The sequence below is a fragment of the Synchiropus splendidus genome, chromosome 7 (assembly GCF_027744825.2).
Source record: "Synchiropus splendidus isolate RoL2022-P1 chromosome 7, RoL_Sspl_1.0, whole genome shotgun sequence".
In the NCBI taxonomy this organism is placed as follows: Eukaryota; Metazoa; Chordata; class Actinopteri; order Syngnathiformes; family Callionymidae; genus Synchiropus; species Synchiropus splendidus.
Window position 1 is genome coordinate 20,689,173 of NC_071340.1, and position 18,753 is coordinate 20,707,925.

Consider the following 18,753-nt stretch of genomic DNA (forward strand, 5'->3'; position numbering starts at 1 on the left):
GGATGGAGGGAGCAGATGTGCTCTACGCTGCTGCTGACCACTCTGCCCAGCTGTCAACAGGGTAGTCAGGGTCAGTGTGGACTGGCGGAGCTGTGGTTTGAATGAGACCTCAGTCCAGAACCGCGCGGCTGCCAAAACCAGCCTGAAAGGTCCAGAGTGAAATAAAAAATGAGCCATGAAAGCATCCAAGACAGGTTCTTGGGAAGGCAAACAGACGTGGTTTGACACAAGACGAACTCATTGCTCAACTTATATTTATACTTAATGTGTTTAAACCTCCAAGTGTAGATGCAGTGTAACTGCAACTCTGAAAACTGCTCGTAGTTCAGATGAGGTGTGTTTAGTTTGTGTACTGATATAAATAATGCCTAGTTTGTCCTCATCTTTTTTGTTTTTGAGTTCTCTTCAGTCTTGTCGGCTTCACAGCAGATTCTCTGTTCTGCCCCAGTGAATCTGATGCTCGTTATTTGCTAGACAAAGACTGTTTTCTGCCTCTGGTCCATTACAACCCCTGCCTGAGTAATTCTATCCATCTGTCCCATTGCTTGTATTCTATTCTGTTCTCTGTCACCTTCTGCTGTGGGCCTCACTATCTTTGACTTTTTTTTTCTTTAACTAACTTTGGTGTCTTGAATAAATCACTGTATTGAGTTTTGTCGTTTGATAAGCAAGAATAATAAATGTGCTATTACTCATCTATTACACAAACTGCCTCGCAGTAAGTGAATCAAGTCATTCACTAATTTCTCTCGCAGAAAAACAAGGAACATCTAGAACAAGCGCTCAGTGTTGTGAGTCAGATATTGAGCACGAAGCAGCTGTGTCACTAACACACATTCACGCAAACAGACTGACCTGCTTTCAGGCAATAACATCCTGAAACTACACAGCGGGCGCAGTATCTGTCGCATGTGTTTCCAAATATAACACACGTTCATATAACACGAGTTTGTTATATTCTCGGGAAGACGCGAGGCACCGATCTACAAATCCAGAACAAAAATGTTTTGGTCGATATAAGTCAACATCTTTTTCGTTTTCTCCACAAAGCATGAAAAATTCCTAAATCATACTTAAACATTCACCCGATTTTGTCATTTCCTGAAAGTCAAATCTTCAGGCTTTTTGCTTTGTCAACAACAACAAAGAGATTATAGTCAAGCAATTCAAGTCTGAAGCAGTCGCCAAATGCATTTTCAACTTTTAAATCACTTTTATATGATTTAATACAGAGATGGAGTGAATTGGAGTCATTTTAGGAGCTAAATGGGGTCACCTGCTTGCGTTCCCTTTGAGGGTCTCCTGGCATGCATAACCTGCACAAGATCACAGAGCAGTTCAGACAATGACAAGAAGAAGAGATCCGATTTCCTCTCTGGCTTGGGAACGTGTGCTGGGAAGAGATTTCCCCCCAGGTACAGGGCAAAGCATAATGAATGATCATAGTCCAAATATAAATTTGTCTTTTTTTAACAACTTATATTTGCAATAAAATGAAACATGCCAGGTGAATTTCCTGATAAGATGGCCTCAAGTAAGGGATAAACCACCTGTGAGAGAGCACAAATGATCTGGAGACTCTGAGCAGAGAGGGGGGTTTGAAAAACTTTCCTCACAACCTTTAAATTAAGGCTCGTCCAAGAGGACAAAAGAATGACGGCAACATGAAAAGCCGTCAAAGTCTAGATCATTCATTCTCTCATTGAATGTTTCATTGGCAATTTGTATTTGGATTAAAGTTAAACAAAAGTTGTCTTTCAAATGTCATCCTCATTGGTTACTGGCTCTTTAAACGGTGTAAATGTTTTTTCATTTCCTTGCAAACATAACAAGCCAGAAAGCCTTTTAGACAAGATTAAAAACTTGCAGGACAATATTTTTAATCCTGTATTTCCATCCAAGAGTGCAGTTTCATTTTGTTCAACAAGTTGAGGCTGGTGTGTGGGGTGTCTCTTCAAACACACCTTCAACTTGTGTCTTGGTTTGTTATCTTCCCATGGCGGGTTAATGTGTGTGTGCATGTTGGGGCTTGGGCATCTAAACAGCCTGTTTACACACAGCTGTGTTGCGCAACAGTTCGCATGAATAAGTGTGTTGGTGAGAAGAATCTCCCGGAGGCCCCAAGGCTTGACGGGAGAAACAAGAGCCCACATCAGCACGTGTCACTGCAGAGCAGCGTTTCACAGATCAGCCTTTGACATGGCCGGAAGGCAGCCCTGAATAGGCTCTTGACATTTATCTGAAAACTATAATGATGACAATTCAGAGAAATTAATTCTCAAGGGTGAGTAAATGGTTTTCACAAAATGTCACCTTCCAGTCGTCTCCAGGCTTAAAATTCCACAGCTCCTTGACAGGGATCAAACTTTCCAGCTGGCCTCAGATTCTAACAAGAGCTGGCAAAGAAGACATCAGAGGCTCGACATGTTCCACCGATGGACACTCGGAAATGCTCTCGGCCAAAGTGGCCTCCTACTTCAGATGGCAGGAAGTGAAAAATAAGTGGAAGGAGGTCAGTCTCAGAGAGGTCAAAGGTGGACACTTCACTGAAGAGGGACTGTCTGACACGGGGGGGAAATAGAAGATGTGTGGGTGTCTGCGACCAAATAAGTTGAGGTGGAAGTGCACTTCAACTTGTAAAGTAAATTAAATATGAATGAAGGATTTTGCACAGGTGCTGAAAAATTGCAGGTTTGGACTGTTGCAACAGTGTCGAAGTGCACAAGGTCTGACAAGAGACATATTAAAGATGGAGTCATTTCGCTGCACAGTGTGTGCCGTTTTTGCCCGTTTCATAGCCTCAAGAAAGACCCTGGTTACAGTCAACTTTGTGAAATTACTAGGGTGACTCCACTCAATGCCTGCCTGTTGTGCAGGTACATTTGAAGCTTGGTTAAAAGTGGCATCGCGTACATAAAGACACAGGCACACACTCAACAACAACAAAAAAAGCCAGTCTCTCTTTAACACACAGAAACTGGGGGAATTCCTTCAATAACACTAAGACCCAAGAAGACATGGGTGGTCCGCACTTGTCATGATGGACCCGCAGGCTAGAAGGCAAACACAAAGCCCCATGGGAAACACAACCTTCCCTGATGGCGACAGGGGTATCAATCTGTCAGGAGACATTAGCTCTCAATCGAGCATGTCCATGGAAGACTCGGAGATTTGCCCATTTGCAAAGAAACTACAGCCTATACAAGGTTCCCATTCCGTATGATGGTTGTTTATGAAAGAATTCATGAAGAAATATTCAAAATAATTTTATTATTGATAAGAAATTATGACTCAATGATGGAACAAAACATAAGTCACTTATATTTTCAAGTACAGTGTAGAGCCCACAAACTCTGCAGCTCTTAACATTGGGATTTGCACTGAGTAGGGATCAAGCAATGCCAGTCATTATCTATACTTGGATCATTAGGAGAAAATCTAAATCACATTAAGATGAATACAAATAACATATTCCGTCACAAACAAAGCAAAGAAAATGGGGTCACGATCCAAACTAAAACCATCATTCTCCTCACATGTTCCTTCAGCAAACACTACGATTAATAACTATTTTAAATGAAGTACTCACTGATAGGCAGAAGATAACAAATATTGAAACAAATATTTTCTGTGTGGGCCATGCCAAACCACTCACGGAGACGATCAACAGCAAGAGGGAAACGCTAACACGTTCATGATCTGCTGAAAGCGGTGGAATGGAACATCATGCTAATATTGAATGCAGGCACAGAAATAGAAACTCCATGAACAACTTGAGTGTGAGCACAGGCTGTGAGCGTTATCTGGTACGTGGAGAAACCTGCACACAAACCTCGACACCAAAGAGACAGTGGTCAGTGTGGTTCTTTTACCTTGACAAAAGGGCGACAGGAGAAGTGAATCGCAGTGATTCACTCACGCCACCTTTGGCAATCCATCACAAGGCTATCAACTCAGACCCAGTGCTTTTTGATTCTGTTAAACACATACGGTAAAACTAATATTTCAGTGGTAGCATTGCCAAAGGGCAATGTTTCGGGGCATTTTTTTTCAATATAAGCCATGTCAAGTGGCTTATATAGTCTGAATTTGGTAGTCAGACATGATCAGACTTGGTTGTAGATAATGCATCTAGCTTAAAATCGGACAAGTTGAAAGCAGAGAATCAAACCGTCACTGATCAAGCCACGCTGTCCTGCGTATTTCCTCATTGGTGATGAATGCAGGTACTGTCAAACAAGCATGTTTCACTGAAATATCATCCTTCAGTGTTCACTGGAGACCACTGACACTTCAACGCCACAGGTCAGAGCAAACACACAGAGCAAACAAGGCAGGGCTGTTGTCAGGACCACAACTGAGGCTGTTTATGCCAAAAACACTGCGAGCGGGTCAAAGGGCAGCACTTTTTCTCCGTGTGTCGGAGAGCAAATGGAGATGAATGGGCAGGAAACATAAACAGGTTTATCTCTCAGCTTTTTGCCCCAGCTGTGACCTTCTCTCGTCTTCTGGTTCACATGGATGTTTGCTTCCCTGCTGAGCTGGGCTCACCTTGTGGTCACTGTGCACCTAGCTCCATCAATAAATGACAAAGACTCATCAACTGAAACAAAGACTGCATTTTGTCCCTTACACCTTGAACACTATTGACTCACAGAGTCGATAACTTCCTTGCCTCATCACTGAAGCCACACATATCTGTCTGAAACGTGCATATGCAAACAGTTAAGGCAGGATCTCAGCATGAGCATCACAGCAAACACAGATATGTCGCTGTTACACATTAAACAACAGCCCTTTTAGTGTTTATATACGGACAAAGCAGAGGAAGTGGAAATGTCGGAGGAAGCGGCCTGCAGGTGAATCAGTGATTACAGCTGTGAGCTGCTATCATGCGAGGCCAACAGCTGCGGGGCCGCAGGGAAATCTCAGGTCACAGAGTCTGCAGACATGTCAGCGGCACAGCGGCCAAATAACATGACTGCGATTTAACACAGTTCAGATTAAAGGCAGGATATTTTACAGCTATCAAATGACAGTGCGCCGTCAGTCTGCTGACACTCAGAGCAGCCTTTTTGACACTAGTCATGTGACCTTGAGGCTGGTAATGACAGAGCAGATTTGGAAGACTGTTTAAGAGGAACCAAGTGTTAAATAAGAACTGTACCAGTTCAGTCAGGAGAGGTAAGAGGTAAGCTAAAACTGTGTCCGACTTCAGAGTTCTTAATCCCTCATCATCCATGGCTTGTGATAGCTTTCTTGATACATGTATCAAACATAAGTGACTCTGTTCATTGCCGAGTTTGATTCTAAAGTGATCGCAAAGTTACGAAAATGAACTGCCATTAAAAGTAGTTTGATTTGCAGCAAGACTTTCTTTCAGTACACTGGAGTTATTGGGCTGATTGAGGGAGCGATTCATTCCTCAGTCGTACAACTGCAAACTGAAAGTCTGGACTGACGTCATAAAAATAAACTTGATGGTCCTATTACGCTACATTGCAGAATTTCAAGTATCGCAATATATCACAATGTATCGTATCACCTCTCCTGTATCGGAATACGTTTTGTATTGCAAGATACTGAGAAAACACAGCACAAGTTAAAAAAGAAAAGAACTTATATCGTGTCACCTATGCTTACAGTAGCATAGATGAGGCATTACATACAATTATATACATGCATCAATACAATTTAAATGTATTTATTATGTCATAATCTGTTCAAATGTATTTATATGATGACCACTAAAAAAGTGAGAACAGGCAGAGCCACAAGGACAACAATAATGGCTGGCTCTGTGAATTCTCAACAATCACTTTTTAAGTCATGGTGCTTTGAAGTTTTTGTATTTTTTTTAATATGTAAACGCAAGAACACCATTTTGCGAGGGTGTGATTCCTTCTTCATAGAGCACGGTGAGCATTAAATTCATTCCAAAGGTATGCCGCATCTGGACAGTTAGGTAAACTTGGGTCTAGGGTCTTTAGAAAAGGAAAAATCCTTCTCCTTTCCCCTACAACCAAAAGGACTCCTAAATAGATAAACATCATTCTTTCACATTCCAATATGGACTTTCATTTTTGGTGGGATCCTCGCTTTTCAACATAAATGGAAAGCTTTGTTTAATGTCTGTGAGTTGTGGTGTTTTTCAATTTTAAATGCCAGTTCGATGAATGGAAGAAGTGTTGCCCAACTACTAATTCAAAACCGTCATTTAACAGAAACACACGCCCTCCAGTTCAGACAGAGTGAAACCACATTTTCCCACAAACTCCATGATACGATCATCTTGAGAAGTTAATAAGTGCGACACAAACTCAACACGATGCGAGTCCTTCCACACAGGAAGCCATAAGTGAATAATTTAATGAGCCAGAAATTACACTTAATTTCTCTCATTTGTAGGTGCCAGAGGACGTTGACACAGACACTCACCAGAACTGTAGAAGTAGAGCCTAAATTATAGCATTTTAAAAACAGCCTAACGCTACAAGCCGGCAAAATTTCCCTCACCACTCCAAGACATTTGACCTAAATCTTTATCTCCTGCGCAGCTGCCAGGCACAAACCGTCCTCCTCACATTGAAACCAGATGTAGTGGGCTCTGCGAAAGTGAGGTGCATTATAGGTTTAACTTTGAGGTTGGTTGGCTTATTTTAGAGCTGCCAGGCTCATCCATCATCCAGTCAAAGCATGTTCATCACCACTCTCCAAACAATGGGAAGAAACAGAGCAGAGGTGTGTGGTCACGTGCAGGACTCTAACAAGAGGCCAGTGTTTGTGTGGAGTTGGTCCAAGATCAAACTGGAGGACGGACAGCGATATGTGCAGCCGCCCAGGATCTCAACTGTGTGTCTGAAGAAGAGCGTTTGTGTGTGTAAACCGCAGTGACGTCCCAGCCAGCTGAAAACAGCCGCCCTGCCAGGGAAGGCCGTCCTGTGGCTTGTTTACACTGAGAGTTATTCCAGAGACTCACCAACATGAACGGCACACTGAATGTATCTGAAACATCAACATGGAGACATAGGCGCGCTTCTGTTGGTGCAATTACACCACTCATTTATACTACAAATACGCACAGTGGGATCCTATGTAGCAAAAACTGAGCTTTAACCGTGCAGTTAAAAAGTAATATTGGCAATATTTTGTCATACAAAGTGTCTGATTTTCCAAAAGTATGACTTTGAAACCCCCCAACCCCCGTGTGCGAGCGAACCACCGTGAAAGGATGATGGAGCACAAACACGTAAATGTTCAGACAGCTGTCCGACTCCCTCTGTTTCAGATTGAAAGCCTCCAGGGATCCCTGACAGCTCACGAACTAAATCCTGATTGCAGAACTTCTCAATCAACTCCCACATAATGGAGGCAGCCCTTCATGTCTGCTCTATGGTGTCCATTAAGGAAAAGGACAAAGGTTAAACGGCGTGTCAAAATAACATTATCCAGTGGGAAACAAATGGTACGCAGAGATGAATGTAAAAGATAGTGAAGCGATAAGATATATTTCTTTGGTTGGCATGAGCACGGATCAGGTTGCAACACTGGACACTGCAAAACCCACTTCAAGTTAATTCTATGTTTAGGTTGTCACTTATGCTTGGGTTAACAAATATATCACTCAATCATCTTCAGTAATCATCTGTGGCAGGGTAAAAGTACCAGCGTAATACCAGAGTGACTTTTAATTCGTAGTGTGTGGCACGACCTCATGCTATGAGATGTCACATGATTGAATCGTGGTGGTATTTTTTTAATGAGAAGCCGGGTTATCTATTTGTGACCTGCAGGATGGAGAGGGCACGAAAGCACAAACTGTAAAGACAAAAACTTGAAATGGCTGGCCTTAATATGATTCTCAAATGTAGCTGTTATAACTCGCTGTACTGTCTTGATTTAAAAAAAAAAATTATATATATATATATAGTAACTCACACTTAAGGCAGCAATGTGAGTTTAAAATACAGGGATTTTATACTGAGTGTTGTGCAGTATGTTGTAGATTAAGGCAACCCATATGTCTATGTTTTGAGAGTAACAGCTTGCCGGTCAGTAACAATAGTGGCTAACTGACCATTACACAAGGAGAACCTGGAGCAACTTGTCCATAATAATTATTAGTCACGTCAAAAGTGGTTATGCGATCGTCTCTGTTTGTCTCTAAATAGTATGTTAGCTCCATCTACAACGGCAACAACTGACAAGAGCAACAGCCTATTGAGCACAACCAGAAATACCAGCTACTTTCAAATGGTTGTGTGGCAGTGTTTGGGTTACCCAGTGGAAACAGTCGGCAGCTGAGTAACCGGCAAGACTCGGATGACCTGTACGCAGGGTCAGAAAACAATGCCATAGGCCGCAGCTAAGACAAGCGTGACGCTATGATACACCATCACGACTAATGTATCGTCACTCACTTAGTAGTTTGAATCCATTTGTTTTAGATTGTTGATTGATGGCAACAGAAAGGTGGTCACAGATTACCCTGGTACCAAGATCCTCCCACCTCTCACCAGATGTTGAATGATAGAAAATCTGTTTTAAGCAACATATCCAGAAATAACAGCAAGACTTTATATTTAATGAAGGACTCTTTAATGAGTCAACTTATCACCGTATTATGGCGAGGGATTTCACCAGCCATTTCTTCATTACATCTTTATTGTATTTAGAGTTCCACAAAACATTCCGATTCAATCTAATATCTTTATTAATAAGCAGTCTAGAGGCTCGTAAAGATCATTATATAGGGCAGTAAACTCAAACCCATGCAGGCCCAAACACCTCACAAAGGAGTATCCAATTATTCTTTTCAAGCTGACCTTCATATCTTTGTTTTCCAGGAACAAAAACACCCTTGCGTTGTCCTGCCGCTAATCTGTAGCAGATCTTCACCAGATCCCTCTACATGCCTGAGGATCAACATGATGGGCTCTTTCAAGATGGACATGATAACACGAAAACACACCTGAAGTGAGGAACGCCAGTAAAACTTCCCAGTGCCGCTCAAGCACTTCCTGCTCCAGCAATAACACAGAAAGAAAAACAATCCTCCGCAAACAAGCATACAGCTGCGTCAGCTTAACAAGCATGCCATTCGTTATAGCTTTTCAGACAATGGGTCTAAAACACAGTTGTTGAGCCCCCGCGAGAGCTTAAAATACTATGCTGAAAGAACATGTATGGCTGATTTCTTGGCATCTGCTGTTGTTACTTAAAGTGCTGGTGGACCATCAAAGATAATATCCAGCAGTTTACAGCCCAACCATCTTGGTGTCGGTGCTCGGGTTGCACTTTTGGCAAATTGCTTGCAATTTAATTAAAGAACACAATTAAAACCGACACGTGCTGAGCAACACTTCAACAAAGATTTGGCCGTTTTGTATTCATAATGATGATTTATGAACGAGGAAGAAGCATTACGGCCTGAAATCCTGAAATACTCCAGACAGAGAGCCGCACGTGCGTTTTGAAAAATAACTGCAGTAATCCTCGCAAAACCCTCAAAACTAAATACCACCTGAATCAAAAGAAGTTGGCTGGCTCCCATCGACTCAAACATCGGGGACTAAATAATGGCCGACATCAGGGTGTGCTTTTACTCACAGAGCTGGATTACCTTTCATTTGCTTGACAACATTATCTGATTGACTTGGATCGGTCCACAATTTTGCCTCTGTTCTTGACTCTGATTCAATTACCAAGGACTGTGTCGCAGAATAAAATGAGACCACAAGTGCGATTTAGGCGAGGCATCGATGTACGCTGTTTTGATGTTTGGGATTTTGCTTGAAAACAACTTTATTTATCTCGATTACTCTGAGTGACTCAGCAGTCAAAATTATTATTCAAAAAACATGATCATAAAATAAGATAGTAGAAATACTATCACTTTGAATAAAGGCTAGTTTCTCTTTCATCTACTTTTAGCCGTACTTTGTTTTATTGTATGAGAACACTGGGCGAAACAAAATGGTCACAGAGAAGTAGTCATTTACTGAGTGACAGTAGTTCTTCTAATCCAGTTCAATGGAATAAAAAACATTTTAGAGACTCATACCTGGTCAAGATTTTTTTGGTGGCTGGAAAGAAGGCTATTACAAGAAAATGGCTCCAACCTGTTGCACCGGACGTGGGCCAATGTACTGACATTGTTCAATGTTTGTCAATTATGGAGAAACCCACATTTAAGTTGAAAAGCAAAGAAGAACTATTTGACCAGAGCTGGGAAAAATGGTTGAATTACAAAAAACAAACAAGTAATGTATTGTGAAATAATATAAGTATCCCCCACAGACTGCATTTTATTTTTTTTTATTTATTTATTTATTTACTTTTCTTCCATATGGTTTGAATTTTGCATTTCTTTTCATTTTCTTTTTTCATATTATTACATGTATTTTATTACATTTTAGAGGTGTAGCTACAGTCTAATAACCCACAAGGATTAATGTAGTTGTGCCTCAATAGTTCCATCATCAAGATCTTAAAAATGATAGTCACTCAGCTTTTCAAGTATTGTTTTCAAAAGATACTTCTATTCTTTTTATACTCTATACTTTTATATTTTATTCACATCTGTTGTGAAATTAGCATGGGAATAATGTAGAAATGAAACTTTGTTTACTCCTGATATTACCATTTTGCATGACAAGGAAATAAGACAGAGGATCATTTGTGATATTTTCAAGTAATAAAAACGTTGTCAAGAAGTATAGGAATAACATATGATAAACAACCAGTTAATAACTCAAATATGGGAGAAAAAAATACTATAATGTCAAACTATCTATAGCAGTTTACCAACTGTGAATCTCTCTAACACAAATAACTCCTTTTACAATTCCAAAACACGTATCTCTACGTCTCTACATCTCTAATCGTGAATTTGTAGTGGCAACTTTTTAAACGCCGCCTGACTAAGGACTTGCGCCACCCGGTGGCTAACGTCGACGAACCACGACAGTCTGCCCAGGTACGTCTCTCTCTCTCTCTCTGTCTCCCTCAGTCAGTCAGTCTCTGGTCTGCCACAGGCGACAGGACTCAGTTGTTTGGTGCGGCTCTTGACGCGTCTCCTTCCCTTCAGCAGCTGAGCGTTAGGAACTGCTCTGGAATAACAATCCGGCAGTGAAGGGAGCGAACCTTCGTGATCATTCCGCCAGAATCAGCCCACCGGATCGGTCAATCAGATCCACCAAATTCCTTCTGCGGTTCAGAGGTCGTTTATAGGGGGATCGCTTTTCTCCAGAGCCGCCGGGGAGGATACGCTGGTGCGCCTTCGTCTCTGGAGAGTCCAGACGTCCCAGAAATGGTGGGCCATCTACATCTACAGGCGATGGATGAAAGTTTAAAAGGAAAGAATCGAGAGGGGCTGCTCGACAGCCCGGACTCAGGTCTACCCCCGAGCCCGAGTCCGCCCTTCTGCTCCCTGTCTCCGGGTCTCATCGAGTCCCGCTCCGGCAGCTGCACGACACCCGTGGAGACTCACCATGGAGCGGACAGAGAGAAACTCCGAGAGGGGAAGCTGGTAAGTCGCGGACTGAACTACTACATTTTAGTTTTATTATTAGTTTCGAGTGATGAAGCAAACTTTAGGATGTGTGTGTAAATGTCCAGAACCGTGAGACTAAATCAACATCTGGAACATCTGTCTCTAAAAAACACTAGATAACTGTCTTCTTTGTTCAAGCTGTTGCGTCTCCTCTGGGTTGTGGTGGGTCAGTGAGACGAGTGGATTCAGGGGACTCCCACTGGTCTCAGCCAGGGGCCAAGCTATGCAGGCGTCTATCTCCAACTATACTTTGATCACTGGGTGATTTTTGGGTCACGGATGTGTGTGCTCGGGGTTGAGGGTGTAAATCACAAATGAAGAAAAATATTAATAAAACATGTGACTTAATACATGAAATAAAGAAAGCAAGGAAAAATAAAATTGAATGATTCAAACACAAGCTAAAAAGTGTAAACAAAAATATGTATATGCACTGTATATAAAAAGCAAATTCAACCGTCTTGCTTGACATTCAGCCAATTGGGGCCAGTTGGGGGTGTCAAGGGGCGGCATGTGGCCCGAGGGCCATGCATTGATCACATCTGTTTCAATTCAGATTTAAGTTTTTAGTGCGCTGTGCATAACTACAGTGCTTTTTCTCTCGACTCGTTCATTGTCGTCCAAACATTTTGAAGCTGCTTGTTGGAGACGCAGCTGGCTGCTAGCTGGATTGGAAAATAGCAATTTCTTGTCTCATTTCAGAATCATGCATTCAAGTGAAAACTATTAAGTTATTACATCCTGTCACTCCGTGGACATCATCCCACATGCTGCAGCTTCTGGCTACGTAATAATCAAGTGATTACACTTGACAACTGGTTTTGCAGAAGTTGCCAAGTCAAATGCTGAGTTCATACCGACTATTTCAAACGCATCACGCTGAGGTGTCCACCTAAGACTGCAGCGAAGACATTATCAAACAACCGAACCAACCAGAGCTCCTAATCCGTGTTCGCTGGACCACTGTGTAATTCAAGCTATTTATTTATTCATATTCATGATACAGAATGAAAGCAAGTCAAGGCAGTCTTCAGCCTTTCAACACAGTACATGTACATCTTAGTGACACTTCTCCTGTCCCACTTATGCAGTAGTAAATGTGGTACCACTCCTTTATAGTGACATAATGACTGTTTGCTTGTCTTCTGGCTGAAATCCTAATTGTACATCGTGTGTAGAGAAAGCACTAAAACATCAGCAGCTTTTTAGCTTCACGCTGCGGAAACGTTGTTTAGCCTGGAGTAAAGAATTGAATTAGTTTTTTCTAAATCCAACCTTCTCGCCTTGTTCTGAAGATGGGATGCCCTTCTTGAGGACACCCTATTTTTCACCTCTGTTTTCTGCGGCAACTTTTCTGACTTTAAAATACCTTTGCTGATGTAAGTTTTCTTAGTGGATTCCATGCTCTTCTGTTGATCAAATCAACAAGTTGCCGGAGTCTTCACTGTCCAAAATTCTGGTGTGGGGTCTGCAGGTGGCGGGGGGGCACTCTCATATATATATATATATATATATATATATATATATATATATATATATATATCCTAGCTTAAAGCCTGCTAAACCTGCTTACTAGTGATACAAAATATACACAAATTTAAGTACTAAATTGCTACCACAAACAGTAATATTTATATTACATTTTCAACCATCTCATAATAATAATCAACGCCCTTCTACTGCTTGATTTGAGACACTGGTCACCGGTAGTCAACATGGCTGTTTTTGTGGTTTTGTCCCACAAGTTATTAGCGGGCCAGATTAGATCACACTGCCTTTACTTTTTCCAAAAATAAAGTAGGATTATTGTCATGCGTCTTTATGAATCTAAATTGTGGTGAGGATAGATTCAGCTTTGACCTCACTTTATGGCTCTACTTCAGAGGAAAATAAACGCCCTACTGACAGCCATTATTCGAGCGCTGAACAATCCCCCGCTCTCTATAAATGAGTACCATTTGTGACATTAGCGATTACTGACTCGCATCTCACTAAGGTTGATCTGGTTTTACGTCGAAATACTTCAGTATTTTAACAGCGACTCCTTTGTGCCATTAACATTTAGCCCGCTGACAGAGTAATGTGGAGGACCCGAGCATGAGGAGTGACTGAGCTCAGTTACATGTCTGTGAGAATCGACAGGGTTGAATTCCAGCTTGTCAAATCATTTTGACTACAAAACTATGGCATTACAAGACATCTGACCAAAGTAGCTCTTGTCAAGCAGATGAAAGTTTGTATAACCAGTAATCATCAATAACAGGCTTATAAAAAAAATGAAATACCTGGATTCACAGGTGCTAAATTGCCTTTAACCTTTCGCAGATACCTTGTAATGAGACATCCTGTGATTTGTGTGTCACGTACGTCAAGACGGACTTGTAAAGAAAACCCTTCCCGGGTCGCTCCCAGATTCACAAAGACTTGTGAACATGTCGGCGCAGGTCAAGGTGGCTTTTAAAGGAGAACTCATAAATGCAGCGGTGCATCCTGGGAGTTGCGTGACACAGATTTTGCTGAAACAGAAAAAGGAGGATTCTCTAATTCCTCCTGAGGTCCAGATTAGCCTGCCTTTTCCTCCCAAAGATCAGGTGTGATAGCAGCCCACCGGGTTTCTAATGCCTCTTCTGAGCGGCGGCATGGAAAGAATCCAACGTTTCCATCAGAAAGCGTTTCCTGTGCCGATGGTCTGGTCGCAGAGACTTTTGCGTCCTTTCCTTTCCAGGTCTATTTTAGTGTTGTTTTTGAACGCCACCGAAGAACAATCCTCACACGCTATTTTGGGGTTCGAGGGCTTGTGGTGGGCGGTTACATAAGTCTTCAATGACAGCGCATATCAAAATAAATTCCCAATCATGTTTATCCACGATGTTCCGTTTGCACATGACTCGGCGAAAACAGTGTGTCAGCAGTCTGTGGAAGAGGTGAGAGCTTGTGGTCAACACTTTCTACAGCTGCTGAACTGAAGTCGGATTCCCAGTCTGACCTTCAGTCTTAGCACTGATCAGATGTGTGGTGTGACACTTCTCTTCTTGGAGTCCTTTCTTCTCCCCAGTGTAAGAGCAGTGAAGGTCTGAGTGAGAGTTAGAAGCGATCAGAACTCTGTTGTGCCCTTGGCCTGGTACTGCCCCCCCCCACTCCCACTGAGGCATGCGAGCTGAGCTGCGAGCGGCCCGCGGCATGTGACCGCCTCACTGTAACGTGAGAGCGGCCAGAGTTGCAGCTGAGGTGCCATTTGACTCCGACTGGTGAACTGAGCTTCATGTAAAGTCACGATGTGAAACACTTGAATCTTTAGACGGGAGATGATCGATGGGTTTGAGGAAGCTTGTCAATTTCAAGGACAGCAGCAGCATTTCATGCGCGACTGTTGTTGGATTTGTGCCCAGGCGTTATTACTGTAGTGGCTTGTGAAGGACTACAGTTCTGCTGTGGTGTATTGTCATCATCATGAGAAGTGAATGACTCAGAACTTGCTTTTATTCATTAGTGGTAACATTGTAAAATGGAACTTAAAGTATCGTTTACTTAAAAAGGTACGCCTCTTTCGCATTACTCAAGCGCTACCACAGCGAAGAGAAAAACTTATGACCAGGGTTGCACCAATTGATCGGTCGGCTGATCAACCTCTGCCAAATTCGTGACTTATGCAGGATGGTAGATATTTTTACTTCTGACCAAGTCACTCAGCACATTCGTCTGGATGTCAGCAAGAGTCATCTGCTTCATGTAAGGCTAAAATAAGTGGTCAAATCCTTCAAATCTCATTCACTTTTTAAGGAACCACCACCTGACTATTCAGCATTTGAAACTGGGAATTACACATAGTGCACTTTTAGGAACTTTAGTCCTGTAATCTTTAGATTGCTATTTTTTAACACCAAATATTGCTGCATTTGGTCCTGCAAAAAAAGCATTTCCTGCTTATGCTTTTTTATTTGCCTAAATCTCAGGACTAGTGATGGGCGGATTAGGGCATCATGAAACAGTCTTGCAGGGTTGATGAAACAGTGCCCAAATTTTCAGCGGCCACTAGGTGACGCTCTTGATATAGAATAGATCTGAGGTTTCATTGAATTAATCGTTCAACTCCAAACATTTCACAGCAGACAGTGCCATCTGGTGGCCGCTGGAAATCAGGACAGTGTTTGTTTCATGAAGCCTCATCAACCCATCACTACTCAGGACTTGGCCCATTCTTTAGCTCAAGATCACAACGGTCAGATCCCTATAGCAGGGAGTTTCTTGTAAACAATAGGAACGTTGGAAAACCTAATGACAAACTTGGATGGGAAATGCTTCTTGAATACAATCAAATTACTCCCTTACACACGAGCAACGGATGCAACAGGGATGATCCTGCATGCTTCAATCTACTCAGCAGCTCCACATCCAGGCGGCCTGCTGACCAGCTGCTGCACACACACACCATATCTCCTTCTACAGTAGGCCAGCATCTGCCGGCCGCAGAGACACGCACACACACGCACACACACGCACACAGGCCATGTCTGGGTCACAATCCTCGCATGTCTGAAGCACAGCAAGCTCGTATGCGAAGCAGATTTACCACCAACACTTCATCCAGCGACGCACACACTGTAATTATCTGAATTAAAAAGCGAGGTGTTTGCCGCGGTGGGTGTGTTTCCAGTCTGATTGCTGCTGCTGCGGCACAAGTCAACTGCAGGCCGACTCTAAATTGTGAGGATTAAAAAAGGGTGTTTTCCTGTAGAGGGTGGGAGCTGCTGCGGTTTGGCTTCTGTTGAAAGCTTTATAAATCTGGATTTTGAAATTTTCTCACAAGGACTCTTGACCATGCTGGCGGCTGATCGTGATGTTTCTTTTCCGCAGTTGCCCTACCTGATGCTGAACACTACAGGAGACACCAGGTCTCGCATGTACCCCGTGTTTTTTGGAGAAAGCATTGAGGTGAACCCAAAACCAGAGCAAGAAATCAAGTAAGTTACGAACATTACTTCTCAGTCTTCTGAGGAAAACAGCTAACCCTACTCTTTTTACAGGTGCAACTCAGAGGTCAAGTACGACTCGGACAGACACTACCAAGACCGGGTTTGGTGTGCCCCCGTTCCCACGGCAACCTCCTACAGCGAGTCAGTGGTGGCAGTGCAGAACTGCACCTGGAGGAGCTACAAGTCCCAGGTGTACCTGGAGCCGCGGCAAAGGCCCATCAGTTACCGAAGCACCACCATCATCTATCCCAAGCATGCCAAAAACACTTACCGCACCACGCTCAACTACAACGCCTCGGGCTCCCGCCGCTGGTTCGTCTCCACGGTCCAGCTGGAGTCCAGTGAGGACACGAGCCCCTGCATCATTTACACAGAGGACCTGTAGGCACACGGCCTTGGAGACTTGGAACAACCCTGAAGCAAAAAGGGAAATCAAATTATGTAATAACTGGAGTCCCAAAATTTAGTTTTTTAATCTATCCATGGATACTCTTCGGGGAATTTTCCTGCATACGCTGCACGTCATTGGTCAAAGCCTAATGGAAAACACGAGAGGCCGACAGGTGGATCTCCAGTTGGATTCTAACCTCTGTGACTGTGATCGGATGTGCAGGGGTGAATAGTGTGTGCACCTGTAGCAATGTCAAACTTCAGCTTTTCTTTTGGTTTTTGCGTTATTGTTACAAAATGTCTTTTTGCGATGTTGGACCAAATTGTTTCTGATCAATTTGTCATATTTATTTGCAGAAAAACAACAATCCAGCTGCAAAGTATAATAAATCAGGTTTCGACAGAAAATTAACTGGAAGAATAAATGTTTGTAAAAATTAGTTTATTTATTTAGGACTTAGCTCGCTCACGCTCAGTTACCAAGATGACCATGATCTGCCGTTGGTCTCCGAGTGAGTGTCTCTAGCTTGTGAGGATTTTATTTGAAATGCTTCTTTTATTTAATCCACAAATGTACATTTGTTGTCTCAGTCCAACAGACGGGGAACTCAACTAGTCAGAGCAGAGTTTGGGGTGATATGAGTACAATACGAATCGTTGTGTTTTGATTCAGTGACTCTAGTATCTTCCCAAAGTTTGAAGTGATAGAGAAGAGAGAAGATTAGTGATCTAGCCAAACTGTGGAGCGTGTGTCTGCAGGGGCTCCTTCCCAAGGTATGGGACTAAACAATGATTGGCTGATGAAGTTTCATGAACCAATGTCCCCATTTTCAATTTTCGTTAGGTGGCATGATGTTTCAACTGTTCAAAGGGAAGAGAGAGAGCCATCTAGTGGCCACTGAAAATGAGGACACTGTTTCAAGAAACCTTATGAATTTAGTACATCAAATATGGGCTACACAAATAAAGCTTGTTCTGATCTGGTATCACAGTTTCACACTTGAACACAGCCGGCTGTTGAGGAAACGTTGGCTCCGTTTTGCATTTGAACCCCAGCTTCAGAACTGGCTCCCCTTACCGCCCTGGAATTCAGAGAGACCTGCCGTTCTTGCTCATAAATATTAAGTCCCATATCGTGAAGGACTATATGGCAAACAGACTCATTTTAAGATCGTCCAGCTTTGATGCGAATGGAGGAAATTGGAGGAAACCTTGTTTAAGACAGATGTGCGAGGTCTCTTGTCATCCTTATTTCAGGTTTACTTGCCAAATATTTTGTTATAGTTCAATAACAGCTTTATGGTCTTCATATAGTTCCTTTTTCAGTGAACCAAATTAGTCTTTGGATTAACACAAAAAAATGTAAAAACATTTATGTTGATGATTTTCTAGACTTTACCTTTAGACTTCATAGTAAAAGTGTAGTCCCAATTTTCTGCTCAGGTCCTGAGTTGGTGGTGCTTCAGTACTGTGGTGTGGAGGGAACAGAGAATTGTTTTCAGGAAGAGGCTGACAAGATCACAAGCTTCGGTCTAGGAAAACAGATAGAAAGCTTGCTAGCTAACTATAGAGGATGAGGATGTAGGCAGCGTGCAGAAAAGACCAGAGGAAGTGATGAGAAAGTTGTGGCAGGTGAAATATGATGCAGGTTTTTGGTGTGTGTGTGATTCCAAACACTTGATTTTGATATTGTAAAATATTCTCCTGTTGTATATGTGGCATCAAGGCACTTCACAATTGTCTTTATATTTTTGTACGTCAACCATTGTTCCTGAAAGAAGATAATTTAAAACAAATGTATATTCGAATTGAATAAAACATTGAATCCCAAACCTT

At 42.4% G+C, this 18,753-nt stretch overlaps 2 protein-coding genes across 3 annotated transcripts in view; one reads left to right on the top strand and one right to left on the bottom strand.

Moving 5' to 3' along the window:
- ccdc92 (coiled-coil domain containing 92) overlaps positions 1–18,753 on the bottom strand; it is a 64,241-nt gene that overhangs the window by 45,188 nt on the left and 300 nt on the right. Inside the window, exons 2-3 of the mRNA XM_053871682.1 lie at positions 18,317–18,385; positions 16,799–16,941 (exon numbers count right to left, since the gene is read on the bottom strand). The gene's annotated coding sequence lies outside the window, so the exon portion shown is untranslated. The remainder of the gene's footprint in view (positions 1–16,798; positions 16,942–18,316; positions 18,386–18,753) is intronic.
- On the top strand, positions 10,947–18,744 carry rflna (refilin A). Of its 2 annotated transcripts, XM_053871684.1 has the most exons (4): positions 10,947–10,978; positions 11,093–11,530; positions 16,409–16,515; positions 16,579–18,744. In XM_053871684.1, exons 2-4 carry the CDS (start codon positions 11,312–11,314, stop codon positions 16,910–16,912), a joined length of 660 nt encoding a protein of 219 aa, XP_053727659.1. In that variant the 5' UTR covers positions 10,947–10,978; positions 11,093–11,311; the 3' UTR covers positions 16,913–18,744. The 2 variants fall into 2 exon arrangements, with proteins under 2 accessions (XP_053727659.1, XP_053727658.1); XM_053871683.1 differs by lacking the exon at positions 10,947–10,978 and having other exon boundaries at positions 11,029–11,530.

Bases quoted from the DNA above. Each gene is read 5' to 3' on its own strand.
- rflna (XM_053871684.1), top strand. From the start codon at position 11,312: ATGGTGGGCCATCTACATCTACAGGCGATGGATGAAAGTTTAAAAGGA. The intron at 11,531-16,408 runs GTAAGTCGCGGA...TCTTTTCCGCAG, and splicing joins AACTCCGAGAGGGGAAGCTG to TTGCCCTACCTGATGCTGAA. The intron at 16,516-16,578 runs GTAAGTTACGAA...CTCTTTTTACAG, and splicing joins AAACCAGAGCAAGAAATCAA to GTGCAACTCAGAGGTCAAGT.